This window comes from Tyto alba, unplaced genomic scaffold, assembly GCF_018691265.1.
Source record: "Tyto alba isolate M040663 unplaced genomic scaffold, T.alba_DEE_v4.0 Super-Scaffold_20, whole genome shotgun sequence".
NCBI classification, from domain to species: domain Eukaryota; kingdom Metazoa; phylum Chordata; class Aves; order Strigiformes; family Tytonidae; genus Tyto; species Tyto alba.
In genome coordinates, this window is record NW_024881283.1 from 9,680,535 (window position 1) to 9,706,824 (window position 26,290).

Sequence of the window (26,290 nt, forward strand, 5' to 3'; positions counted from 1 at the left end):
CCTAAAATATATGTTAGATTAAATGAGAGGAATCTCCCGCGTGTATTTGCTGTTTCCCTTCTCCCCAAAACATGCTCTAATATTTTCCCCATGTTCATAGGTACCCGTTCCCATGCTCTTCCCAACTACCCTGGATAATGCTGATAAGATCATTGAAACTATTCAGGATATCAAGGAAAAAATTCCCACAAATCCATTTGAAGCTGATCTCCTTCAGATGGCAGAAATGATTGCAGAAGATGAGGAGAAGGAAAAAGCACACTCTCATGGTGGTATGTGGTGTTTTTAAAAAGGAACTACATGCAGCGAGATGAAAGTGCTCTCACCATGGAAAGTGGAGAAATAGATGTAGGGCCTGAATTGGCTCCTTCCCAAGTATGCATGCCAAGTTTAAGGGTCCTGTTGTCTTACCAGCATTTATTTTCCACAGTGAAAGTGTTCATGAAGGTAAAGTGCCAACCCAGACAGGACTCTAAGGCTTATGACATCTCTTAGCAATTTTGATTACTTAGTTTTTTAGAATGAGGAGGCCTTCTGGGAATTCAGCTGAACAGTATATTTGGAGATAATTTTGCCTCTGTGTACAATATTCTATTCTTTGTTTGAAAAAAATACTGTCTTTTACAATTATTTTACTCTTCCTCCATAGTTCCCATCTCAGGTGCTGGTTATAGTTGCACCTTTCTGAAGCTTTTGTCATTTCACAGGGGTTTATCAGTCAGCATTCAGTAGAGCCAGGCTTAGCATAGAACCCACATTAGATACTGAGGACTGACAGTGGTTTAAATGTCTTTGCATTCCCTTTCCCTGATCCTAGGTGAGGGTTTTACTTCTGTTGGCAGTAACAGATTACTAGAAGTAGTAACCTTCAGATCAATACACCGTGCATTAGCAGAAGGAGTCAAAATCAAGAAGACAGAGCAGCTGCTTTACAAGAATATTTTCATATGAGGCTTTTTATGGTGGATTCTTGGAGGGTAATGCAGGTTAGAGTATGTTGGATAGTGATCATCCCATGTAATAGAAGTGGAACAAGCTGAAAAGAAAAGAAATGAACAAAATATCTTACTTGTCTACAGATGACTCAACTAACAAACATGGAGAGATGGAAACATTTGGAAAAGCAAACATGGGTTAGTTCTGCGTTTCTGTTTCTCCCATAACAGCATGACAAAGGTCAAAAGCTGTTAGGAGAACTGTAGTGGAGGAGAAGACGCATCATGTGTGTTAGTATTATGACCTAATACATATTGTTTTGGTATTCAAAGTATTTTGTATTAGTTGTGTAAGCTATCAGTCATTTGTAGATACAAATTTCCTTCTTTTTCTAAAGGATCGCAAACATCTGAGCACGAGCTCTTCCTGGACCCCAAGATATTTGAGAAAGGTCAGTTAGATATATTTTTTTTTTGCAAATGAATTTTGATCCTGCTCTATCTTTTCTTGCAAACTTTTTGTCTGCCCTTTCCTGTAGCACATGATGTATCTGATCACTCTCGTTACAGACCAAGGTAGTACTTATAGTGGAGATCTAGAATCAGAAGCAGTGTCCACTCCACACAGCTGGGAGGATGAGTTGAATCACTATGCCTTACGGTCAAATGCCCTGCCAGAACCAGATCCAGAACTGAAGCAGTTCTCCAAAGGTGATGTGGAACAGGACCTGGAGGCAGATTTTCCATCAGGTCGGTATAATGTGAAGTAAAATGCATTGTTGTATAAAAGTGCACACAGTTTTCTGAGTAAGCACTGTATCAGCAGCCTGCTTAGGAAGAATATGTGTTTTCATGTCGTAAAACTGGGTATTTAAAGCTGCAGTAATATATCAGGTCTACTAAAGATTACTATTTTTAAAATATTACTGGTATCTTTAAAGAGAGTGCTCTACAGAACAGGAGTAGCAGGTAGTCTTGCTTGGCTCCTTTGAATTTATCACTTCCATGTCCCTAGGTATAATCCGTGTGAGTGATGCAGAAGAAAAGTTTGTCTGAATAAGTACACCCACTGTTTGGGGGGGAGATTTTTTTCACTTCTGATAATTTACTTTCTTTATACAGAAGGTACATAAATTTCCCCACTATTCAAAGGTAAAGCATCATTTGAATATACAGATAGGATTGCCAACTGTAAGGTATTCCATAGTATCTAAGCGACACTTCTACCTGGGCTGTTAAATCATATAATTAAACTCTTGTTGTTACTGATTTGACTTCAGACTCATTTGACCCTCTCAGTAAAGGACTGGGTTTGCATTCACGTTCACGAGCAAGAAGGAGACATAGAGACGGCTTCCCACAGCCGAAAAGACGGGTAAGAAAGTACTTGTGGAACACAGGTTCCTTGCATTTGAAGTAATAACATTATGTGCATGCTTATTCTCAGAAGTAAAAAAAAATACTGCTCCAGGGTGAAAATTATAATTTGATTTAACTACTCTGTATATTTTTTCCTGTTCTGCTATGTAAGATTTTCTTCCCTCTCACTCTGCAACTAGGTAGAATAAATGTTCTTTTTGGTGCAGAACAGTTTTTAAATATGCATCATTTCAAAAAAACTCCAAATGAGGTATCTGTTAAGTAGCGTCATAATGTACAGGAAAGAATAAATTTTTGCTGGTATAGCTAGAGAGGAATATATTTCTGTGCATATTTATCACAGTGCAAATTACTGTATTTTATTGCACCTTTCCTGTAAAATGTGGTTAATATTTGTCCATATATTAAAAATACATATATATCAACTCAGATTCTGTCATGGGAGTAGGGTTTTGTTACCTTGTCAGCATAATGGCCTTTTTATGTGAGATCAAGTTAAGCAGCCGTAGATTAAGAGTTTATTAAATGTTTATTTGTTTTGATTTGTTTGTTCGCCTGTAGGGACGGAAGAAGTCTGTGGTTTCTGTAGAGCCCCGGAATCTGATGCAGGGCTCCTACCCGGGATGCTCTGTTTCTGGGATGACCCTGAAGTATATGTATGGGGTAAATGCCTGGAAAAACTGGGTCCAATGGAAAAACGCACAGGAGGAACAAGGGGACCTGAAGTTTTCAGGTAATTTTTTTTTTTGTCTCTCAGTGGAAACAGAAATACCTAGTGGAAGAGCTCTTGGCACGGTATTTTGCTCAAATAAAATTTAGGATTAGATATTACTGAATTTTAAAGTATCTGTAAGTGGAAAAAAGATTTTATGGAATACTGTCTAGTGTCTTCTGTTGCATTTAGAAATCATAGCTATTGCATTCGTAATTGACCTGTTACTTATTAAAACAGGCTCTAAGATACCAGATTTCTTTTCAGCATGAGAAATGTTAGTCTTTTAACCTCCACATCATGTAGACTTGCATGCAGTACTTCTTCACTTGTAGAAGAGATGCTTCATGCAGCTGCAGGGCCTTTACTGAGCAGTGATCAGGCCATAATTCTAAATTGACAACACCAACTTGGCCCCATCTTTTTAACTTGTAGCTAAGAGATTTGCAGAGTCTTTGTTTGTGAGCATAACTGTTTGCTGTAAAAAAATTATGTGCTACAACGGGAAAAATCTTAACACCTTATTTCTAGGCTTCACAGCTGGAAAGAAACCTTCCCAAAGTCTACCCATTCAGTGCTGCATCCTGCCTGAAACTAACTTTAAAAGGCATGAATTGTTCCTTATATCTCACTAGGGTGATAGATAATAATGACAATATAAATGTCACTTTTGTTTGGGTTTCTAATTACGGATTAGTTTATTTTTTTTACAAAAGCACAGCAGTCCTGGGATTTGGCAGTGTCTAACTCCCCTTTTCCCTCGTCTCAAATCTGTCTTATGTGCTTGCACTGTGCATTTTGTGGGCAAATTTTGAGAGTCAAGCACATAATTTGTTAGGATTATAATTGAGCTTTTTGGGCACGGTGGGGAAGAGAGCAAACCATGTTAAATACTTTTGCAGTGTAAAGAACTTAGCATGGCAGGGCTTATATAAGAAAGATTGCAAAGGGAAAATTTCTAGTTAGGACAAGATCTGCTTTTTCCTCTCTTATTTGGAATTTTTATTGTCATTACATGAGAACAGCTGTTTTTTGTTTCCCAGAAGAAGAGTAATCACATGAGTTACTGTGTTTTCTTCTTGTGGCTAAGGAAGCAAATATTACAGTCAGTTCCAGGAAACTGTCCACCCCCACCACTCCCAGAAAGGTTCCCTGCTTAGTCCCAAGCAGGCACTTTGTAAGGTGTGGAGCAGCCAAGCCTGGTAATTTCATGCAGATCCTTTGATGGATCCATTCCCTCGTTGCACTGCATCCCTTTCCGAATCCCATGCATGTACCTTTAAACTCCTCATTCCTTCTCCCTTTAAGGAGTCTAATATGCTGCACTCAACTCATGTCCAGAACTATTAGGAAATACTCAAGAACTTTCTCTCACTCAGGATTCCCCTGAGCCCAGCTATAGACGTGAAATCTATTTATCAAGCGTACGCTGCCAGCCTCAAGTACGCGCAGCCGTTGCAGTGCCACATCTTTGGGTTCAGCAGACTCCCTAACATTTAGATGTCTTAGCTTTAAATACCTGCAACCTTGTTACTGAGCTGCAGCATTTGTACTGGTTGCACATGCAGGGTTTGGTTTGGTTTTTTTTTTTGTTGGCCAAATCCTCATTTAATTGTTAGCCAACAGATAGGAAATAGTTCACAGGTTTAGTCATACAGGACACTTCATGTATGAGATAGAAGGTTTAATAGTTCTGCCTACATGAAATAATAAGGAACTGGTGAAGTTTTAATCTGTTAAATTAAGTTAATTTTTCTAATCATTTTCTTGGCCACAGTTCGTCCTCTGAAACTCAAGGAGGACATTCTCTCATGCACTTTTGCTGAGCTGAGTTTTGGCTTGTGCCAGTTTATTCAAGAGGTGCGGAGACCAAATGGAGAAAAATATGATCCTGACAGCATCTTATACTTGTGCCTTGGAATTCAGCAGGTAACTCAGAGAATTAGGGTATCGCTGAGACTATGCAAAACTCACTGTGTTTATTTATGCTTTATATAGTCCCATGTAGCTGCTTGGTTTTTGTAGAGGAGGCAAGAAGATGTCTTTTTTGTTCTGTATTCTTAGTCTGTCTTAATCCCATATTTACCTAATTTGTCTGGACCTTTTTGTGATCAGAGTGAACAGACTTATTCTGTACTTGGGAGGAATGGGGCGTGGAGGGCTAGGTGTTTCTGCTTAGACACAAATCTTTGAGTTTGGTTCCTTTTTGATCCTTTTTGATGTATAGGAAAGATTTGCTCCTCAGAAATACTTGCTTTATGATGGAATGTTTTAGATCTAAAATAGTTGCACAATGCTCTTCTAGTATACAAGCTTACAAGGAATAGGTTACCCAGCAAAGACTGAGCTTCTTCAGTGGCTAGACAGATACCTGTTGTGTTGGCAATATTTACAAAAAAAATACAATGGGAATAATTGCATTGAAATTAATGAATGCTAAGAGTAGTGCAATAAGTCCTTGCTACCTGCCTTAAAACAGTTGCAGTACAAACCTAGTATACTAACTTCTGTTTAAAACAAAAGTTCTGTGTATTTTTTAGGAGCTTTTTTTTTTTTTTTTGAGAATAACCTGCTTGTTCCATTCTTTAAACTGTCATTTGGAGATAAGGAATCCAAAGCTACTTCTAATGTAAAACCTATCATTTGACTAGGCATGGAATTATCTTAATTTTTTTTCATGGCTATGCTTGAAAAAATTGTAGAAAGAGTTAAAATTCAAAGTGCCATTGGTAAGGTCTAGGAGTATCAAGAATTTTTGTGTGTTCCAATTTTGACTTACTTATTGATACACACTCCTGACTTGTAGAAATTTTTTTTTTTTAACTGCTGCTTGACAAGAGTTTAGGAGACTTTTATCTTGATACTGTAAGGCAAACTATTTCAGCAGTCTAGCGCTGGGCCTATGTCTGTTACCAGGAGGTATAAGCATGCAAAGTTCTTTTCAACAGAAAAATACTCAGTAACTCTTCTGGTTTTTATAGGCATACTTTTTTTCAAGATTATTTAACAGTTAGAGGATGATGATTTTTCAGAAAACAGCTCTAGAGCTTGGAATATTAATAATTCTTGCCTAGATCTCTCATTTCGTACTGAGGAGGTCACAGTCCCTGCAGAAAATTTGATTTGATACCTTACTGAAGTTTTCAACAAAATGTTTTGGACCATAAGACACTGGGACATAAGAAAGGAAAAGAATCTGATGTCCTGTATCTTCTCTGCAATGTTATATAATCACAAACTGTATGTCTTCCTTTTTTTCTCTCGTAGTACCTGTTTGAGAATGGTAGAATAGATAACATTTTTACCGAGCCCTATTCCAGGTTTATGATTGAACTTACAAAACTTTTGAAAATCTGGGAACCTACAATTCTTCCAAATGGTAGGACAATTATTTTGTTTTGTGTAGCTGCATGACAAAGCCATATTATAAATTAGTATTTTCTCAATGCCATGAAGAAGAATGTGATCTGAGGCATTCACATTAGTCTCTTTCTCCACCATGTAATTGTTTGTGGTAGACTAGCGTCATGGATTTTTATGTCTGTCTCTACCAGTTACGGATTACACTTAAATATATCTTTTAAATATATCTTTGCCTCTGATCAATCTCTCAACTCCTTTGTAAGAAAGGCTTCCCATTCTGGTAGCCAACATGCTAGTTCTTCTCTTCCCTCAAGTTTTAGCTAATCTTTTTTGAAAACAGGTAGCCAGGATTGTATATAGTATTTGAGATGAGTTACAGCAAATACCATGTACAGCTGCACTGGTATTTCCTTGTTAGTGCTGGAAATACTCTCTGATAAATCCAAGGATCACATTAGCAAATCATTGGAATCTTATCTTGACTCCTCAATTCTAAGATCTTCTCACCTCAGTTGCTTCCAAATTAAGAGTTCCCAAATTCTGCAGATATTTTTAATTGGTCTTGAAGTATGATCATGCAGTTTATAAAACTGGACACAAGCCAGATTAGTACACAAGACCTTTTTCAGATCAGCAAAACCTGAGTGGTGTAGGCCACTCCACACACGTATCCATGACCGGGTTTTCATTTAGAAAATTAACTGTTTATTTAATACAGAAATAATCCAGTTACTTAAAAGCTGCTGCATACAGTGATTTTTATTTTTTTTTCTTTCACAACAAATCTCTTACAAGCTAACACATCTCCTTTTCTTAACTGACTTAATGATAATCACAATGGGGTATTTGTATATAAAAGTGGTATATTTTGACCTCATGCTCCATGTCTTAGGAATTATACATTTTTGCATTCAGCTGGCTGTGATTTAACACAGTGAAATTAGAACTTAGTGAGATTCTGCTGGTGTCTGCAATCTTCCTTTATATCCTTCTCTCCATTCTTCAGGTGTTGGAAGATCATGCTGTTCCTCAGCTTGGTTCTCCATGCTCCCTCTTACGTTCGTGCATGCGGTGTTCTTCGTTTTATTGGAATTACAATTGCTTATGATAGGTCTGAATTTGATCTGATACGCGGTTCATTAATACAGAAGGTTAACGGAAAGAGGACTTATATCCATCTCTGGCAAAATCTGCCTACTCAGTTTTGCTCATTTCTGCCTTCCCACCCTGGCCATGTATGATGTTTTCATTGCTTTGGGAAAATTCTGAAAATCTGCTAGGTTAGACACAGCCTGTAAAAACTGATCATTTGTAACTGAACATGGGGACAGCCCTAAAATTGCATGAATAACTCTCTTCTTTTTTCTCTGCCCATTGTTTCTAGGTTATATGTTCTCAAGAATTGAAGAGGAACACTTGTGGGAATGTAAACAGCTGGGTGCATATTCCCCTATTGTTTTATTGAACACACTTTTATTCTTCAACACCAAATACTTCCAACTAAAGAATGTCAGTGAGCACATGAAACTATCCTTTGCCCATGTTATGAGACGCACCCGAACTCTGAAGTATAATACTAAGATGACATATTTACGTTTTTTCCCACCCTTTCAAAAACAAGAGGTAGAATCAGGTGAGTGCTTTCAGATTGTCTGAATTTTGGCAATTATATTTTTATTGTCTAATCTTTTTTTAAAAAATGACTGGGGAGAGAAATATGTTATGCAGTAAGGAGAGCTGTGAATATGCTGTTATCCTGTACATTTTCAAAATTGTTTCACTGTAGTAAGGTTTAAAGAAAAGCTCTGCATGAGTCAAGACATCCAGTAAAAAACGTAGAAAAGAAGTGCCACATATTTGGCTGCAAATTTGTTTAATAGTCTTTTATAAAATCCTAGGCTTGAGGTCCAGACCTTGTGCCCTTTTAATTCCCAGATTGATCCTAGGTCTGTGCGGTGAGCAAACAAGGCAGCCCAAATGGAGAACAGCAGTTTAGGTGAAGCTGGGGGCTTGCCACGAGTAGAGACTATCCTCTTGACCTCAGAGGCAAAGACAGACAGATTTTTGTTTGCAGTTATTTTTTGGTATTTGGAAAAGGGATGTCTTTGATCCTCTTGGCTTCTTCAGTTAGGCAGGATTCACGTAACACACCGGAACTATTTATTAAGAAAAACTATACCCTCCATATTTTTCTGCTAGTTACTAGTTCTTGTTCATTTTCTAGAAGGGGAGTGGGCTGTAGGCAGCCTGTAGCATTTGCAATCTGTTGCTCATCCAGCAGATCGAACCAGTTGACTCGCCTCTGACAAATAATCAGTTCAAGTAGTGTGTTTGTGTGATGCACAGTCCCGTCACTAAGTGCTAGGCTAAATGACTAAGGCCTGTTCTTGAAGGTGCTGTTTTTCACTGAACTTCTGTGATGCTATTTTTGTGTATCCAGATAAATTATCTGTAGGCAAAAGGAAACGCAGTGAAGATGAGGAGATTCCGACAGCAGTGGAAATGGCTGAAAATGCAGATAATCCCCTACGATGTCCAGTCCGACTTTATGAATTTTACTTATCAAAATGGTAAGTGACAGAACTTGATTTTGGATCTTCTGTAGACTAGAACAGGCATTCGGGCAAGGATCCCACTCAGACCTTTTGTGCCTGTGCTGTGGGCTCCTCTCTCCCATTCCTGGTCCCTCAGTGTGAATGGAACCACGCTGAGAGGACTTCCAGCATCAGCACTGCTGTTAGACTCAGCAAGTAGGTAGGATTTGTTACTGGCATTGAGTCAAGAGTAGAGAGAGAAGTGTATTCTTTCAATGCCTGTTTACACATCCACAGGGTGTAAATGTAAACTGGGGCATTACTACAGCGACCGTGACATTCTTACCTCCCTTAATTCCCATACAGGACTCTTCTTTTGAGAAGATTATAACTAATACCCTGACATCATGTTCCTTGTGAAAGCGGGTAGGAAAAGTGTGAATTAGGTAAAACTGCTGCTAGCTTTTGCCTGCTGAAATGTGAGATTAACTTGTATTTAGGAGTTAGAAAGGAGACTGTATAGCAAGGACAGAGATACAAATCATTTTGTCTCTTCTGTTTCTATATAAACTTTAGTTAGATCACTGAGCAGGTGGAATATGATGTTCTCTCTTCAAAGAAAATAGGCGTGCAAAGTGAAACAGCATCTCATTAGTGTCAGCTAAAACTTAAAAAAATCACCGTCAAAAATGCACCTACTGAGCTCACTACAAATAGTGCCAGTACTTAGGCATAGGCATGGCCAGCAGCTGTCCTGACTCTTTGTCTCCCTCTCCTTACTTTCCTTCTCTTCACTTGCGTATCATTAGAAGCTTTAAGCTGTCATTGGGCTGGGAAAATATTTTCATGCTCCTCATCGCATATCATAGCTGAGTCCCTGCAGTGGTGCAAGCAGCAGTAAAAATTCACTTTGCTGTTTTAATGTGAATATTCCAAAGCCAGGTAGGAGGGGTCCTTGCTGTAGGGGCCTTTGTGTCTTCCTCCCGGGGCCTGAAAGCTGCTTCGGCATCAGACGGTCAGTCTTTCGAGCAGGTGGGCTTACCATTCTGCACCACGAGCAGGCAAGCTAGGGTTGAGTTTTGGCAGCTCTTGAACTTTGCCTGTGCCAGAGTGCACAGCAATTCTGGAATACTAGAACCGGTTTCATTCAGAGGTTGAATGTCAAATGCATCTCTCTATCATATCAAGACGCTAATACCATTCATTGGGTGATACTATGATGGAAGAACCGCATCTGTAAAGAAGTCACTTTAATTTTCTTTGTTTCGTTATAAGCAACTATTGCTGAGTGGCCTGGAAACGACTTAACTGTTCCCTAAATTGAAGGGGGGAAACGAAGTCGCTAACAAAAACATTTTAATTATGCTGTTTAAGTGACAGTGTTGTCATCTCAATGTAACTTTCATTTTCTTTGCTGTTTCTCTTTAACGTTTTTGTGAGTAGGCGCTGCCTTCTGATAATGTGCTCTTCCTTTCTTTACGTTGACAGTTCTGAAAGTGTGAAGCAGAGAAGTGATGTATTTTACCTTCAACCCGAGCGCTCCTGTGTACCCAATAGCCCCATGTGGTATTCCACATTGCCAATAGACCCAGGAACCTTGGACATCATGTTAACACGTATTCTTATGGTGAGGGAGATACACGAAGAACTTGCCAAAGTCAAATCAGAGGACTCTGATATCGAGTTATCAGACTAACTGAAGTGGGGTATTTTCCTTTGAATACACATCAGAAGCACCAAACTGTGAATACGTCCAGCCTTTGGAAAATGTGTATCAAATAAGCCAAGATAATGTCACCTACAGGCATATTTTGAACCACAGTGGATGTACAAACTGGAACTGGAAGGAAGCAAGCTGTGTAAGCTGCAAACAACAACGTCCTGTGGCACCGATAAATCCTCTGAACAAATTCAAGATGAACTAACCTGTTTGAGTGGTGCATAAATCCTTTATCTGTTTAGGATTTTTAAAAGTTGTGAGATATTTTTAAGGAAAATGGTTGTGTAAAATCTACCATAACAATGTTGGGCATGGAGAGCTAGACTGTGGCTCACGTGGCTTCTCAGCCTGATGGCTGGCAGTCCTTGCTGCCAAAGAACACGTGGAGATCCTAGAGCTCTTCACGAGGACAGGAGAGAAAGTGGTGATGTTTGGACAAACAAGACACCTTCCGTTATAAATACACGTACACATATGCTTTTATAATTTTTTTGAGGCTGGGATCAAATGTTAGGAAGGCAGAAGCTGCTGGCGTGTCTGCCAGGGAAGCTTTCTAGATGGACGACTGTCTGGCTGCTGTTCAGTGGTCACACGATGCCAGAATCTAGCTCTCGGTCCAGGCTAGTACCAGCTCGAGCTCTGTTCTGTCGTCAGCGTGGAAGAGGTGCTCTAGGTCAAACTTCAGAGCGATCCTGTTACGGGACGAACATTTCTGGGGTATGTACAGGAGAGTGACTGTCCTGGGGTATGTGCAGAGAATCCCTTACCTAGCCCAGTAGCTCTGCAGTCTGTTGATATAATCTAGCAAATACTGTGGTGCGCGGAAATTTTTTTTCCCTTAAGGCAGCTTTCCTTTCTCCTCTTTCCCTACTCCTATGGTTTTGTTTATTTTATAAGGCAAATCTGGAGGGCCTTGTCATTTCAAAAGATACATGCACTCTTTCTCTTTCCACCTTTGCAACGCGTGCAGTGTTGTACAAAGGATGCAGTATTACTTTTGACAGCAGAACTGTGGTATAAAATTACCATGTGTGTTTTTTCCCACCCCACCCAAAGAGATTTAGTCATAGTGCTGGAAATCGAAAGAGATGTTTTAAGGCTTGGCTGTTACTGTGTCTTTTTGAAGAGAAAAGCTCCCACATTGTGTTTAGAGGACAGGACATTATCAGATACTGTCTGTATCTCCGTTTTCTCAAGCTATAGATGTGTGTTTCTGATGACCAGTGGTCACAAATTCATTGGAAACCCAAACTATTTTTAAAGAAGAGAATTGTATGGTTTTTATCTAGCTCTGGTCAGTTTTCCATCTTCTGTAACAGGGGTCTGATATTTGATCTTGTCACTAAAATTTCAAGAGATGAAAATCAACAGCCTTGAATTATATTTCCTTTTTTTTTGTTTTGTTTTGTTTGTTTTTGGTTTTTAATTATTTTTTTAGCAGTAACAAAGGTAATTTAACAAAAATAAAATCAGAAAGTAGTCTATTGACGTTGTGTACTCGGTAGTCCTGTCCCTGCCTGTAACAGATTTCACTGATGTATTTTTTAATACAGAAAACTATGTGAAAAGTAAACCTGCCCCTGATTCTGTCTGATCAAAGCCCATCTGTGTCTGTCATTTCTGATCCAAGGTGCTGCTTTCTCCACGTCCTGGCCCAGCACTCCCGGGGGAGATGTTTCGGCCGTAGTACATTCCCTGCCAGGGAACCTGCCCAGGCACTTGGAGGCTCAGGGACGCTCCTGCAGGCTGATTTCTCGTTCTGTGAACCCTAATCTGTCCCTCCCCATAGTTACATTAAACAGTGAAATAGCAGGCACGGTCTGTTTGGACTGGGATGGTTGATAGAATCTATCAGGGAAAATGAAATAATTCTGGAAAGACGAGAGGGTAGGTCTGTAGGGGATAAAAAAAAGTCCGAGCTGTGTGAGTTGCACACAGGCGTGCCCAGACCCTCGATGTCAGGAGGAGAGGGGAAGGGTCCAGGGGTTTCTGTGTTTCCTGGGCACCTCCTGAAGAGCGGAGCTGTTGGCTGCCCGCTCCCCCGCTCCCTGCCCGCCGCCGGCCGTCAGCCAGGCAGCAGGGAGGAGAAGCCTTCAGGAGGGCAGGCTCCTGCTGGGGGGGGATTGTCTAAATCGTAACACCACGTCTGAGTTTTCCCCTAATAGTCATTAACAGAAATATTCCCATAGAATAAAATAGTATATTTGTCTCTCGTGAGAAACATACTCGTGTTTCCTTCTCTGAAGACCCTTTCTTGTCTGCGAGCACTTTCATATCCGTTAATTTTTTCCAGGTACTTGGAATAAAAGATATTTGCTCTTCATGTTCTCCCAGCGAGGGAAGTTAAATCACTTCAAGCGTGACTGGCTTGTTGTTAAACGTTGTGCTAACTCCTTTTACTTGGTGGCTCTGAGAGGAGAAAGGTTTCAGTGCAGTTCAGTGATACAATTAACTGAACAAGTAGATTTAGTTTCAGTTTCTCTGGTCAGATGCCTTCTTCTTGGAGGCCCTTTGGCAACGGTGTTCATTGTCCGGGGTGTGCCTGGGCTATCTTTGCCTCTCGAGGCATTTCTGGTCAGTCCAGCTGAAGTTCACACTGATTTACAAGAAGGATTACCTTGAAAGTTTAAAATATATTTATAGATCATACACACAGAATCAAGGTTCTGAACACTTAGACAAAGCTGTTTATAATAAACATATCTGAGTCATTTGCTGACTGTGCAACAATGTTTATTACTTGAAATAGGAGAGAAATCATGCTGTAGTCTCAGTGTGGACAGAGAAACAGCAAAGTGTGAGGGAAAAATAGAAGATGATGCTTCCTGCTAACAGGGTCTCTATCGCTGTGCCTTCCCTCTGCTAGACCCGTGGTTTTTAACCCCCCTTCATGCTCAGTGTGCAGGGACGGTGGCACGGCTCTTCAGACGGGTTTGAGAGCTTGGAAGTGAGTGTGTTGTGTTGTTTGTTACCGAGTGTATTCACAGCTCTGGCTGCTCACACGAGTCTTTGGATTTTGCAGAGATTTTTGTTTAACATGCTTCTGGCACGTGGCTCCTGCGCCCGTGGCGCCGGCAGTTTTGGGGCAGTTCTCGCTGCGAGAGGGGCTGGTGCAAACCTGCTGCTCTCCTGGCTTCGGTTGGCTAAGGGAAGGGACTGGGGGCACGGTGAATGCCACAGAATTAGGTGCAAGAAGAAGTTAAATTATCTTATGAATTATTCTGTCAACTACTGATCTAAAAGCAAGCCCTGGGTTTCTCTGGCAGTAGTCTCCAGCCAAGTGATGGCTCCTCAGAGACTTGAAATAAAACGGCAGCCAAGTCCCTCGTTTCACGTTTCCCCAGGGTGTGCTCCCACAGCAGCGAGGCTCCACCGGTGCCGTTTTAGTGCCAGGGTCACAGGAGTGACTCTGGAGGGGCAATAAAGCCTTTGGGTTTTGATAACAATCTCAATAACTCTTCTCAGTCCCTTGAGCAATCGTTGCCTTAAAAAAAAAGAAAACAGAACAAACGCTCGTGTACAAAATCCTTGCGGTGCTCTTCGCAAACCACCGGCACCGTGCTGGCTGTCTAGGTTGGAGTTTTGCTCCCATCAGCACAACAGGCTCCCCCCCTCTTTTTTCTTCCACGTCATCCGTTTTAAACATTCCTAACAGAGCAGAAGCAAAAGTAAAATTCGCTGTCTTCTATTAAATAGCTGCTCCTCTGCAGTACGCCCCCCCTAGCATCATCAGCCTTAGAAGATTTAAAGAAATAACAAGTTTTGAGCAGTTGAGCTGCTGAGCAGTTACCATTCCTTTCTTTTGCAAGAGAAACTGTCCAGTTTTGAGGATGGTGTTTTATACCTGAATACGAGCACCAAAAATGCATAAAAATCATAGACCGTTGCTGAGGAGAAAGTCTGGAAGGAGTTTTAGGAGCCATGAAGACGGATGGGAGCATGCTCTGCCTGTTAGAGTTGCAGGTCTGGCCTCGCTGAGGGTTGGTACGAGCGGAGCCGGCGTGAGCCACCGCTTTTATCTCATCCTTGGCAGATGAAATGGCAAGAGTAGTCCCTCCACGCTCACCTCCCTTGTCTCTCTGGTCTGCTGCTTCAGAGAAAGCTCTTTCACCAGCATGAAGGCTGCCGGTTTGTCGGGCAGGTAGGACTGACTCTGCTGTTGTGTCTTCCCTGGGAGGAAATGGTTGGCTTGAAGAGGGGGGGGGGGGGGGGTAGAGTGTTTTTACACAGTTGCTGCATTTGCTAAAAAGTTGACTCCAGCACTTTCTTAGAAGTTGGATTTTTTAAACCAAGGGGGAAAGGACTCATTTAGTCTGAGCAGTGCCATGAATAGATCCCCTCTAACTTCATCTCAGGGCTCCCTTGTCAAGCCCATAGCACCTGGCTGAGCTGTAAGATCTGGGATTTTTATCTTCAGTTTCCTCCCCTTGCCATTTCCAAGAAGCATTCAATAACTTTCCTTTTGTGTTGTGCTTTACGACGGAACTATTTTGGACATGCCAGAAAGAGCAAGTAATGCCAGAGTGAGTGGTGGCAGAGGAGCTGTTGCAGGGTGCTGGGAAGGGTGCTTTGGGCAGGTGGGCGATTGTACGTGACAAGAAACTAATATACGAGTATTTAAGTGTCTAGGTTTCATCATTTTATATTCAAAGCACCTCAACTGGGTGCTATTAAGAAAAATTAGTAAATGGGCATGGGTCATAGGTGGGAGAAACTTAGAACCTGAATTTAAAAGCGTTTCAGTTCCTGCACCTAATGTCTGCTCCAAAATCTGTAACAGCTTTTTTATTTTTCAGTTTTCAACAATAGATGCTGCTGCCGTGGAGGTCATTAGTGCTCAGCCGCTGGCACCAGTGCTAGCTCTGGTCCAGGGAGTGTTAGAGAATGGTTTTTAAACTCTTAAAGGTCCAAAGGAACTCAGACATCTTGGATTCTTCTAGCCACAGAACTTAAACTTCCATTGGACATAACGTTCACTGAGCTAATGGTTTTTCAGCAGAGATACGGTTTTTATTAAAGAAACAAAACCTGGAGTCTCTTCAATTATAACCTGCTTGGAGGGAAAGAGGGAATTTTTTACATTAAACAGTCAAGCTAAAGAAAGCATCAAACACCAAATCTCAAAAGGCATCCCGAGTGCACAATTGTCACTAACACAGCTGTCCGGCCTGACGGGTGCAGGCTGCAGTAGCCACGGTGGCCACGGCTTGGCTAATTTTGTGGTTCATAGTCACCCGTCAGGTAGGCTGACGAACAGCGTGCCTAGGGTCTCCGGTCTCTGAGTCTTGGACTTTTTATTCTCTTTTCCACATGTTCGTAACGCAAAAAGCCAGACCAATTTGAAAAGGTCGTCTTGACCTGCTGGGAACCAGGCTGCTTCCTTTAAGAGAAGGGGGTGGGCGGCGGCTCTGGACTTTCTCCCCAGTTAAGCCGCTGACTCACTGGACAGCCCAGGATCCAGCGTCCACGTCGCGTCGCTGTGGTAGCGATGGAGCCTCGTGTTTCGTCCCTTGCCAAGCTGTACCTCGGCTGTACCCACCTGTGAATTGGCCGGACCTTCCTACCTCGTTTGGGCATTATGAGGCTAAATTCTGTAGGATGCTTTGCAGCCCTGTGATGAAAGGTGCTATATAACTGCGAAATGTTACTTCAGAAGGTTTAAATAGGTCACCAGTCCATCATAACCTATATTAAAAAGACTTTTTCTTATATGAGAATTTATAGAGTTCAATGTATGGTATTAATAAGTGAATTATTGAGACCCCAAAAATAGTTTTTGTTTGAATCGTATCTGTATTCTGGAAAAGTGATTAAAACCCTTTAACCTTAATAAAAGAGTACATCCTCATTTCCTGTATGATGCCAGAATCAAAGTTTAAAAGCAGAATCGCACAGATTTTAAGGGGCAGAGGGGTTAGTTGTTTCTAAATATCTTCACAGCAAGGCTTGGTCTTTCCCACGTGGCTCTAGAGCAGCTCACATGGAGTTTCGCTCTTCGGAGCCTCTGGGCTCAGCAGCAGTTAGCTCCATCCCCAGCAGTTTGTCATCCCACCGCCAGCGCAGGGGACCCGGTGGCTGTGGGAGCGGTGCCCGACGCCGTCCGCGAGCAGGAGAGTCCTGGGGACCGGACGTCACCTTTGCTCTGTCCCTGAAATGCCAAAATTGCCCGAGAGCCATGGAAACCCCGCCGCTCCCCTCGGCCCCTCGCGTGGGCCGTGGCTCCCAGCCAGGGCAGGGAAGGGCTCACGGGTTTCCGAGTGAGGTCCCAAAGGCTCCTCGCTGTTAGGAGCTTTACTCCCTGGGGTTTTTAAGACCCCGATCATGCAGCTGGTTTACGCTTATTTTGAACTGTGCTGGTGCACCCACAGCTGGCCAAGTGCCTGTACGGCCAGCGTAGCCTTGGTGTTTGATGAGACTACTGAGAAAAGAGAGACGGTAATCACAAACAAAACAGCATTACACAAGTGCTGAACAAATGCCCCCAGCAGCCTGAAGAATGAGCAGCCAAAAGTGCGCACGCCCTAGTGCAGCCGTGCTCACCGGCCGGCGTCACGGGGGGAGCGCCGGGGGCAGCGAGGGAGAGCAGTTGTTTTAATGGAGGGTTAATATATTATTATGCAGCCGACAATTCCACACCATCATTTGGGGCAAGCTGGGGTTGCTGGTGTTCGCCTCAGGAGACAGGGAAAATTGGAAATGCGGTTAAGAACGATGGTGTGTGAAGTGCAGAAGGGGTAAAGAAATAACTGCGTCTTCTTGTTGACTAACTCTGTTGCTTATTTATTTGGGGTAATTCATTACACAGGTTATAGGAATCGAAACCCAGCTGATTGCCAGGCAGAGCCCTGTTCACCCACGCTTGGGACACAGGGTGGGACACATGCCACGGGTCAGTCCAGCCTGTCATCTGTCACCACGCACAGTGTGAATTAAACACAGCTCATAACCAGCCTACCCCCAGCCTTGCCAGCGCCCCAGCTTTCTGGGGGAGACAGCACAGGGCTGAAAAAGCTGCAAGTTCGGGTCTGTTCCCGGACCCCTGCGAATCCTGAGGTGTTTGGGGATGCCTGTGCCCCGACCACGCAACAACCACCACCACACCCCCACCTGCAAACCCCGTTTATTGGTGTCAACTCATTGCCCGAGCGGATCCGCAGCTCCTAAGAGGGTGGCTGGGTTGCTGCGGGGGTCTGCGGGGGCTTCCCAGTGCCTGCCACCCTGCCTGGCAGAAACCTCGGGCTCAGGCACCTCCTTGGCTTCACTCGGGGTTGTCTCCTGGAGTTGTCTTGCCCTTGAACAGCTCGGCACCGGCTGCCGCGCCGAGCGGCCCCGGGGTAGATGTCAGCCCGATTTTGGCACCGAGGGAGAACCCTGCAGCTCCTGCAAAGACAGAAAGAGGCGTGATGCCCTGGGAGCATTGAAGGTGCCTGCTGAGGGACCGAGCACCGGGCACAGGGAGCCAGGGACCTCTCCTGGGCAGAGACAGGCAAGGATCTCTCTGGTCTGTGCCGGGGAGCCGGCCTGGGAGCGGGCTCTGCGCCCGCAGCACAGCCAGCCCCCTCCTCCTGTCCTCTTCTGGCTCCAGCCAGCGCTGCCCACCAGTGCAGGCGTTGGTCTTGCCAGAAGAGCAGACGCCCACCTGCACGGCCCCCCCCCCCCCCCGATGTCCTCAGCCACCGTGCCCTACCCCAGCAAGCCCTGAATCTTCCTACTGCATCGCGGATTTACCCCTTCCTCCCCAGTTTTGGGTGCTTCAATCCGGTAGCGGGTTGAAGGGCTGGTTTGGCCACTGCCTATAACCCCCCCCATGCAACCCCCCCCCACCCCACCCCACCCCGGGGGATGAATCCAGCGCAGCTCAGCCCCCCCGCTCACCCATGGACTGCAGCACGGCCACGGTGCTGCCGGCAGCCCCCCCTCGGTTGTTGGCCATGGCAGCCACTGACATCATCTTGGCAGCCACGGACCCAGCGGCGACTCCGGCTGCCTTGAACCCCAGAGCAGAGACGGCCGCCGGGACCCCAAGGAGCACCAGTCCTGCAGGCCGGACACCGCGGTGTGTCAGGGTGGTCTCTGTGACCCACATCCCCCCCACACACACACACACCCCCCCACCCCATCACCACCACCAGCGTGACGGATCCGGCCTCCCAGAAAGGTGTGGGAGCTGGGGGGCTGCGGGGACGGGGGACACCCCCGCCCTCGGGGAGGAGAGGAGAGGCACGCAGGGTGCAGACAGATTTCCAGGCGCAGGCCGGCGCTGCCCCCTCCCTCACAGCAGCACCCAAAATCACCCCCCCGCACCCTCGCAGCCCCCCCCCCCCCCAGCTCCCCCACTACCAGCCCGGGAATGGGACCGGGCAGCCAAGCCGAGCGCTGCTCATGCCACGCCAGCGCCTCACCTGCTCCGACAGCGGCTCCGATGGTCGCTCCTTTGGCTTTATCTTTCATCGCCAAGAAGAAAAATAAAAAAGGCAGGCGGGCAGGCAAGCTTCGCTCGGGCGGGGCCGAGCGCCCTGTGCCCCCCCTTCCACCCCCCACCCCCCCAAGCCCCTGCAGCCCCCCGGGAAGCGGCAAATCCCCCCCCCCCCCCCCCGCCAGGGCCGGGAGGAGAGATGGGGCGCACCCCGGGGTGCCCCCCCGCCGTACCTGGCTGCCCGCTGAGTCGGAAGGGTGGGGGGCTGGGGTGGGGCTGGGGCGGGGCTGGGGTGGGGCTGGGGTGGGGCTGGGGTGGGGCTGGGGTGGGGCTGGGGCTGGTTCCGGAGCCGCCCCGTCCCGCCCCCCACCCCCCCCCCCCGGGCCGTCCCCGTTCGGCGCATCAAGACCCGGCGGGGGAGGCGGAGTTCTGTGCTGGGGCGTCTTTATTCGGGGGGGGGGGGGGGGGGCACGGGAGCTGTGCAGGGGGGGTTCCAGCGGGGGGTACGGGGCGAGGGGAGGGGGTTGTCGCAGCGGGGGTCGCGGGGGGGGGGTGGGGTGGTGTCACGGCAGACATCTGTGAGGGTCCTCCTGGGGATCGGGGAGGTGTGTGTGTGTGGGGGGGTCACAGAAAGAAAGCCCTGAGGACAGCTGACAGGACAAACATCTCTTTTGCTGTGCCTGAGGAAGAGAAGGAGAAATCAGCCCGAGCCCGCCCCCCCCCCCCCCCTCCCCCAGCCCCGGCACGGGCCCCCCACTGCACCCCCATGGCCTGGGGGGGCACCCTGAGGAGGATCAGTGGGGGGGTGTGTCCCCCCCCAGACCTCACCTCCCTGCTGCCATCGGGCATCCCCGCAGCCAGGCCAGCACAGCCACCCCGGGCACCCCAGAGCGGGTGGCACCCCGGGGGTCCCCACGGCCACCCCAGGCCCTCACCACCCCGGGGAGGCTGAAACACGGGGTGCACTGTGGTGACACCCCCACACCCACCCCCCCCACCCCCCCCGGGCACCCCGTGGCACCGTGCCGGGAGCACTCACTGAGCAACACTTCTACGCCCACCAGGATCCTCGAGGCCACCAACCGGGCTCCTTTTCTTGCCCCGGTGAAACCCAGAGCGTCCAGGGCTACCGGCACCACAGCCGCGATCCCTGCGCCACGGAGAGCAGCGGCGGTGACGCCCCCGCGGGCACGCGCCGGTCCCCAAGCTGCAAAACGGGGGTCCCAGCCCCAAAACAGAGCGGTGCGTGGAAGCAGAGCGGGCAGCCTCCCGGGGCCGAACCTCCCCCCCTAGCCAGGGCACCAGTGGGGTCCTGCTGATGGGCTTCCTGGGGCAGGCCGGGGGGTAGTGTTTTGGGGACAGGGCAGCACCCTCCCTCTTTCCCCCCCCCCCCCCCAAGAGGGGTCGGTGTGTGCAGAGCAGCAGGATGAAGCCCCAGAAAAGCCATCGATTTTTGCAGGGCGTCAGCCATCCCTGTGTCCACCAGCGTCTTACCGAGCCCTATGGCCACCCCGATGGCGCAGGCAGCAATAGTACCTGTAACAGAGGAGAGACGGGGGGGGGGGAGAGGGTGAGACGGGGCGGGGGGGCGATCAGTCTACAGGGCTGAAGGTGAAGGAGAGCTGCTGCCCTCCCTCGCTCTGGGCAGCACAGCAAGGGGCTCTTCCAGCCCCTGCCCACAGCCCCGGCCCCCTCCTGCCCACCCGAGCAGCGTGTGCCCCTTCCTGGGGGCACCTGGTGCCTCCCCACCCCACCGACCCCCCCCAAACAGCCCAGTCCAGCTTACCCATGGTGGGCTGGGCAGGAGCGAGGCAACTGCTGGAGCAAGAGCTGAGCTGGCTCCGGCCCAAGCCTGATCCTTCAGGGAGCAAGAACATGAGTTTCTTCCTCAGGCCCACAGCCACCCCCCCTCCCACCCCATCCTGCCCCCCAGGAGCCCCCAGTCACCCCACAACAGCAGAGACCCCCCCTGGACTCTGCATTTCTTCCCAGCCCAGGGCTTTCCGCTGGGCCAGTGGGGCGAGCAGCCCCCCAACCCCCAGCTTTTGGGAGTCCCCCTCCTCGGAAAAGGGGTGCTGTCCCCAAACTGCCCGTCGTAGGGCCCCAGCACCCTGTGCCACCAACCTGTCCGTCCGCCGTCGAGCAGGAGGTCAGTGCTGTGGAGCGCAGCTGCCGCTGATCACCGGGGCCCCAGATGACACCGGGAGAGCAGATTTCCAAGAAACCCCTTTGCTGAGTTTCGGTTTCCCTGAATTCTTGGTCTGCCCTGGTGTTAACCTTTGCTGCGCCTGGCCCTGCTGGTGCAGGAGGCGGCCGGGCAGCGGGACTGTGGCTTCCCTGTCCCCGGGGGTCGGACCCCAGCGTTGGTCCCCGTGGGAAGTCCTCTGCCCCCCTCGACCCCTCTCACGGTGCCGTGGCTGCAGGGGAGGTGCTCCTCACACCCGTGCCGTGGCGACTGGGGCTTTATGGAGCATTTCCCAACCAGGTTTGGGGCTGGTGGAGCTCTGCAATTTTTGACGAAGACTACAGGCCATCCAGGCACCTGCCTCCCCCTCCACTGAGCAGCCTCAAAAACCAGCCAAATCCCCGTTTTGCAAAGCCCCTCTCCCCTGCTCCCTGCACCCACTCCTCACCCCGAGCCCACCCGGCGCAGCCCCTCCAGGCCGGGGTGGCGAGGGAGCAGCGGGTGCCGTAGCTCATGCGCCGCTGCAGCTGGTTGAAGGGGACCAAATCCAGTTGCAAGTTGATCTGGTTCCTTTTTACCAGCCCCAGGGACGCACCGTCTCTCCGGACGTGCTGCCTGGGCCGGTGCTGGTGGTGGTGGGTCCCCGGCGTGGGGGTCCCAGCCCAAAAATACATACTTCTTAACATTCCATAACGCCGGCCGACTCCATATGGGCATATGAAGAAGTATGTAGGGTTGGGAGGGAGAGGTGGGCAGCGTGGGGCTGGGCATGTGGGGCACGGGATCACCATGGGTCAGGATGCACCAGCTGCACCCCCCCACACCCCAGCACCCCACGCTACTCCGGCACCCTGCAGCACTCCAGCATCCCCCCCCAGCACCCCCCCTGCACCCCACATCACCCCATCTCCCTCCCTGCTGCAGCCCCTGTGCCAGAGCAGCGGTTGCAGCTCGGTGGAGCCAGGGCCAGTGCTGGGGGGGACCCATCTCCCGCACCCCCACCCGCCCTGCCTGGCTCATTTGCAGGGCTGGGAGAAGGACTGGGGGGTCTGGGCTCTCCCCACCCCTCCCCACGCCGCAGCTCTGGGCAGGGGAGGCCAGAGATACCTTTGGCCACGGGAGGGGGGTTCAGCCCAGATCTCAGGGACTTGAGACCATAATGGGGTTGTGGGGGGACTCCCCAGCCCCGGCCCCGCATGGCCAGGGCAGGGTGACGGAGGGGGCGAGTGTCACCACAGCCCCTCTGTGCCTTGGCCCCAGTGACCTTCCTACCCCTAAATTGGTGGCTGGAGCAGAGCGATGGTGGGGGACAGGGAGCTGTCCTGGGGGGTCCCAGCCCTGCCCCCTCCCAGGACGGGGGAGCGAGGGGTGCGCGGGGGGCCGGGACGTGGGCAGGAGGGACGTGGGGCTGGCCAGGCCCGGCGCGGCCGTGACTCAGCGCCGGGAGCGGTGGCCACACGCGCTGCAGCTCTCTGCAAGGAGCCGGTGGGTGCCAAGTACCCGCTCACCCCACCGGCCCCGCTCGCCGCACCCACGGCCGGCAGAGACGTGGCTCGGTGGCCCCCAGAGCCACCAGCCATCACCGTGGGGCACAGGGCTGCTGCCAGCACGGGCTCGGTTCCCCCCAGGGTGCTCCACCAGCACCCCAGGACCTCCTGCATGGCCGGTCCCCAGGGACCCGGCGCTGGGGACCCCAGAGACGCGGCTCCCAGGACCCAAGTCCCCAGCCCGGCAGCTGCAGTGGGGCAGAGTGTGTCCGGCTGGACCAGCACCCCTGTCCCCCCAAAAAAACAAATTGAGCGGGTGTCCCGAGGCCGGAGGCTGCAGAGATGCACCCGCTTAACCCTTAAGGCTCCGCCGGGCCCGCAGTGCAGCGGGATGCTGCTGCAGAGTTTTGCTGGAGGGGTGCAGGGGATCCCAGGGACCGGTGGGGATGTCGGGGTGCAGCGGGAGCTGAAAGCCGGCGGCTGTGCCCACCCTGAACCCCCAGAGCCAGGGCGCAGGGTCAGAGCTCTCGCATCCCAGCTCAGTTCAGTTCCAGCCACCCCGGCTGACCTTGGGCAGCCTCCCAGGACTGCGGTGTTCGAGGTACCCCAGCCCGGGGGGCCCCACACAGCCCCAGCCCACACCACGGTCCCCACAGCCCTTGGCCAGGCTCTCCCAGTGACCTTGGAGGGCTGCACCCAGCACCGTGGGATGCTCACCGCATCCGGGGCACCCCATCTCCCCCAACCCCAGCCCAGGCCACCCCTGCCCGCTCCCATCACCCCTCCTTGCCCCTGCCCCACGGCCCTCTCTGTGCCCAGACGTTCCCGGTCATCAGCACAAGCCTCTCTGCAGCCCTGGGGGTGCCCCCACCTCTGCAGGCAGCCCTGAGCCCTCCCCAGCCCCAGCACTGCCCTTGCTGGCTGCAGACACATCCCTGAGCTGAAGCTCCCCGGGGAGCTCCCCCACGGCTCCCCGTGTCCCCACGGCTCCCCGTGTCCCCACGCCAGGCAGGAGCCCCCAACCCGAGCAGCCCCCACGTCCCCTCTCAAGAGCAGCTCCTTGCCCTGGGCAGGCTGGCTTGTGGGCACTGGGGGCAAGTGGCCTTGCAGGAGGGGGAGGTAGAGGAGCCGGGGGGGCTGCCGGGTCGGCCGTGGTGGCACCCACACGTTAGCAGAGCACCCAACAGACTGTCTATAAAAGGAAGAGTCTTTTTTCCCTGCTCCCCCCGGCGCCGCATGCCCGGCCGTGCTCTGCAGTCGCTGCCACGCAGGGGCCTTTCCAAGTTTTACTATTCGGCGCTGCTCCCACCCCCCCCCCCCCCCCCCAAGGCGGCTCCCCTCAGCTCATCCATCCCCAGCAAACCCACTGCAGCAGCCACTCCAGCCACCGAGCAGCTTAAAAAAATACCAAGAGGCCCAGTGAGGAGGAGGGAGGTGGGTGCAAGGGGAGAGCTGGTGGAGGGTGCCTGGGGGGGGCACCCAGGCCCCCATCTGCCGCCCCCTTTACCTGTGGGCACTGCCCGTTTCGGGGCTGCGGGCACGTGGCCCGTGGAGCCCTGGTACACCTGGTTGTGGTGGTCAGCGCTTCCCCCCCCCCCCCCCCCCCGGAGCACGTCCAAAATACGATGCCGAGGTACGCGGGAGTTGGGCTTCCCTTCCCACCCCATCCCACCTGCGTGGGGTCTCCCCGCTTCGCGTGGCTGCGGGCACCCCAGCCCCTGGGGAGGGGGCGACCTGCCCCGCTGCAGGGGGGCACCCGCAGGCAGATGGGCAGGACCCCTCCCCGGACCCAAGCACCCACCACCCAGCCACCCGGACCTCCCGGGGGTGCCCCACTGCCCCCAAAACCCCACAGAGAGTTTGCTCCTGCACCCCGCTCCTCCACCTCCACCCGGGCTGGCCCGAAGTGGCGGGGGGCCACGGTGACCCCCAGCCCCGGGGCTGCTCCCCCCCACCCCACCCACGCCGAGCGTGGGGCTGCGAGAGGCAGCAGCATCCCCAGCCCGAGCGGGGCTCGGCACCAGCCGCGCTCGCTGAAGGTTAAACGCCGGCGGTGGGGAAAGCCCCCGCCGCCCCCCGCAGACCCCGCACCCCCTGCCCCGCACGGCCACTTACGGTCCTGGGGGTGACACGGGTGGGGTGCGGGCTCGGCTGGTGGCAGCGGTGACACCCGGCACGAGCCCGCCGCTTCCCCGCTCGCCTTGACTTTGCCACAGGACTCCTCCGGCTCGTCCGCAGGAGCTTGCAGCATCCTCCAGTTCAGCGGGAGAAGTTCCTCGCCAGGGAGGGAGGGAGGGAGGGGTTTAAGGCAGCCCCTGCCTGGGCTGCGGACGCCTCCGGGCGCAGGTGGAGACCCTCCGCTCGCTGAGGCTCCCCGCAGCCCCCTCCTCACGCACCCCATCCCGGGCTCGCTGCCCCGGCACACGGTTTGCGGTTGTGCCCGGCTCCGGGGATGCTGCGGGGGTGATCTCTGCCGAGAAACCCCTCTCTCGTGGATGAGGCGGCCAGGGCTGGCACCGGCACGCAGCCAGACAGCCACCTCTGCCCCACGTCCCCCGGGGTGCCCGGCCGGGGTCCCGGAGCAACGCGGTGGGGAGGGCTGGGATGCATCGGGGGGGGGCCCAGCACCAGCCCCGGGGCAGCTCACAGGGCAAAGCGGAGCCCGTGGAGCGCTCAGGGGGGTGAAACCTGTCACCACTGCAGCCACAGGGGCTCCCCTGGGCGGGGGACCCCACGGGGACGGGGATCCCCAGGCTGCCCCAGGCCACCCACTCTGCGTGTCTCCGACCCCCACGGGGTGGCCGTTGTAGGATCCGGAGCAGCAAATCCCAGGGGTACAGGGCTGCTGTGCCCACTCCGGGACCCCGCCGCCCCCGGGGCTCCCGCCGGTCCTACCTCTGCCTGCGGAGAGCTGGCGGGGAGAGGGGGACCCCCCGCTCGGGGCTGCGGCGCAGGCAGGGCGCCGGGAGACACCTTATTGGGGTTCCCAAAGGGAAAAGCCAGAAAAACCCGCGCGGCGTCCCTCCCGCGGCGGTCCCGGCGGCTCCCCGCCTGCCACGGCGCCCTCCCCACCCCGGGTGCGCTCTGTTTGCCTGCTATTTTTGGCAGCCTCCTAAGAGCTTCTCTCGGGCTATTAATAATGAGAGTGCGAAATTCGTTTGGCCTCTCCTATATAAGGAAAGGTAGAGGCTTAGAGGCAGCTAAATATACTGGCGCGTGCGGGAGCAAGCGGGGAGGCTTTGGCACTGAGTGTGGAAAAGAGATTGTTTGAACAATGGAAAGATGGACTCACTCGGCGCACGGGGCCCCGCGCGGACAGACGGACGGACGGACGGACGGAGGGATGGGTGGATGGATGGATGGATGGATGGAGGGAGGGAGGGAGGGAGGGAGGGATGGATGGATGGATGGATGGATGGATGGATGGATGGATGGATGGATGGATGGATGGATGGATGGACAGCGGGTGACGGTGCCCGGGGGCCTGCACCGCAGCACCCGCTCCGCACCCCGATGCCCCACACGGGCCCCACTTCAGCAGGACGGGTGGCGGGAGAG

At 50.9% G+C, this 26,290-nt stretch overlaps 2 protein-coding genes and 1 long non-coding RNA gene across 9 annotated transcripts in view; 1 reads left to right on the plus strand and 2 right to left on the minus strand.

Moving 5' to 3' along the window:
- Window positions 1–12,243, plus strand: part of ZMYM4 (zinc finger MYM-type containing 4) — a 43,437-nt gene extending 31,194 nt beyond the window's left edge. For 5 of the 6 annotated variants that reach the window (XM_032988964.2, XM_032988968.2, XM_032988969.2 and 2 more), the window contains 10 exons: window positions 101–272; window positions 1,334–1,387; window positions 1,506–1,685; window positions 2,216–2,310; window positions 2,877–3,048; window positions 4,805–4,956; window positions 6,295–6,406; window positions 7,775–8,023; window positions 8,831–8,960; window positions 10,413–12,243. In XM_032988964.2, the coding sequence (XP_032844855.2) occupies window positions 101–272; window positions 1,334–1,387; window positions 1,506–1,685; window positions 2,216–2,310; window positions 2,877–3,048; window positions 4,805–4,956; window positions 6,295–6,406; window positions 7,775–8,023; window positions 8,831–8,960; window positions 10,413–10,620 (1,524 nt within the window). In that variant the 3' untranslated portion in view covers window positions 10,621–12,243. Of the gene's footprint in view, window positions 1–100; window positions 273–1,333; window positions 1,388–1,505; window positions 1,686–2,215; window positions 2,311–2,876; window positions 3,049–4,804; window positions 4,957–6,294; window positions 6,407–7,774; window positions 8,024–8,830; window positions 8,961–10,412 lie in introns of those variants that run through there. The other variant, XM_042793652.1, reaches the window with a different exon arrangement.
- A 5,154-nt stretch (window positions 12,244–17,397) lies between these two features.
- Window positions 17,398–19,463, minus strand: LOC116960719 (interferon alpha-inducible protein 27-like protein 2B). The gene is made up of 5 exons (XM_042793549.1): window positions 19,446–19,463; window positions 19,294–19,336; window positions 19,047–19,088; window positions 18,520–18,681; window positions 17,398–18,024 (listed from the first exon to the last, which is right to left on the minus strand). Exons 1-5 carry the CDS (start codon window positions 19,461–19,463, stop codon window positions 17,903–17,905), a joined length of 387 nt encoding a protein of 128 aa, XP_042649483.1. The 3' UTR covers window positions 17,398–17,902.
- A 161-nt stretch (window positions 19,464–19,624) lies between these two features.
- LOC116960714 lies at window positions 19,625–24,998 on the minus strand. Of its 2 annotated transcripts, XR_006165442.1 has the most exons (6): window positions 24,848–24,998; window positions 21,185–21,354; window positions 20,847–20,918; window positions 20,555–20,596; window positions 20,100–20,210; window positions 19,625–19,740 (listed from the first exon to the last, which is right to left on the minus strand). It is a non-coding gene; the product is annotated as an uncharacterized LOC116960714 (long non-coding RNA). The 2 variants fall into 2 exon arrangements; XR_006165441.1 differs by lacking the exon at window positions 24,848–24,998 and having other exon boundaries at window positions 21,185–21,607.
- Window positions 24,999–26,290: the final 1,292 nt, after the last annotated feature.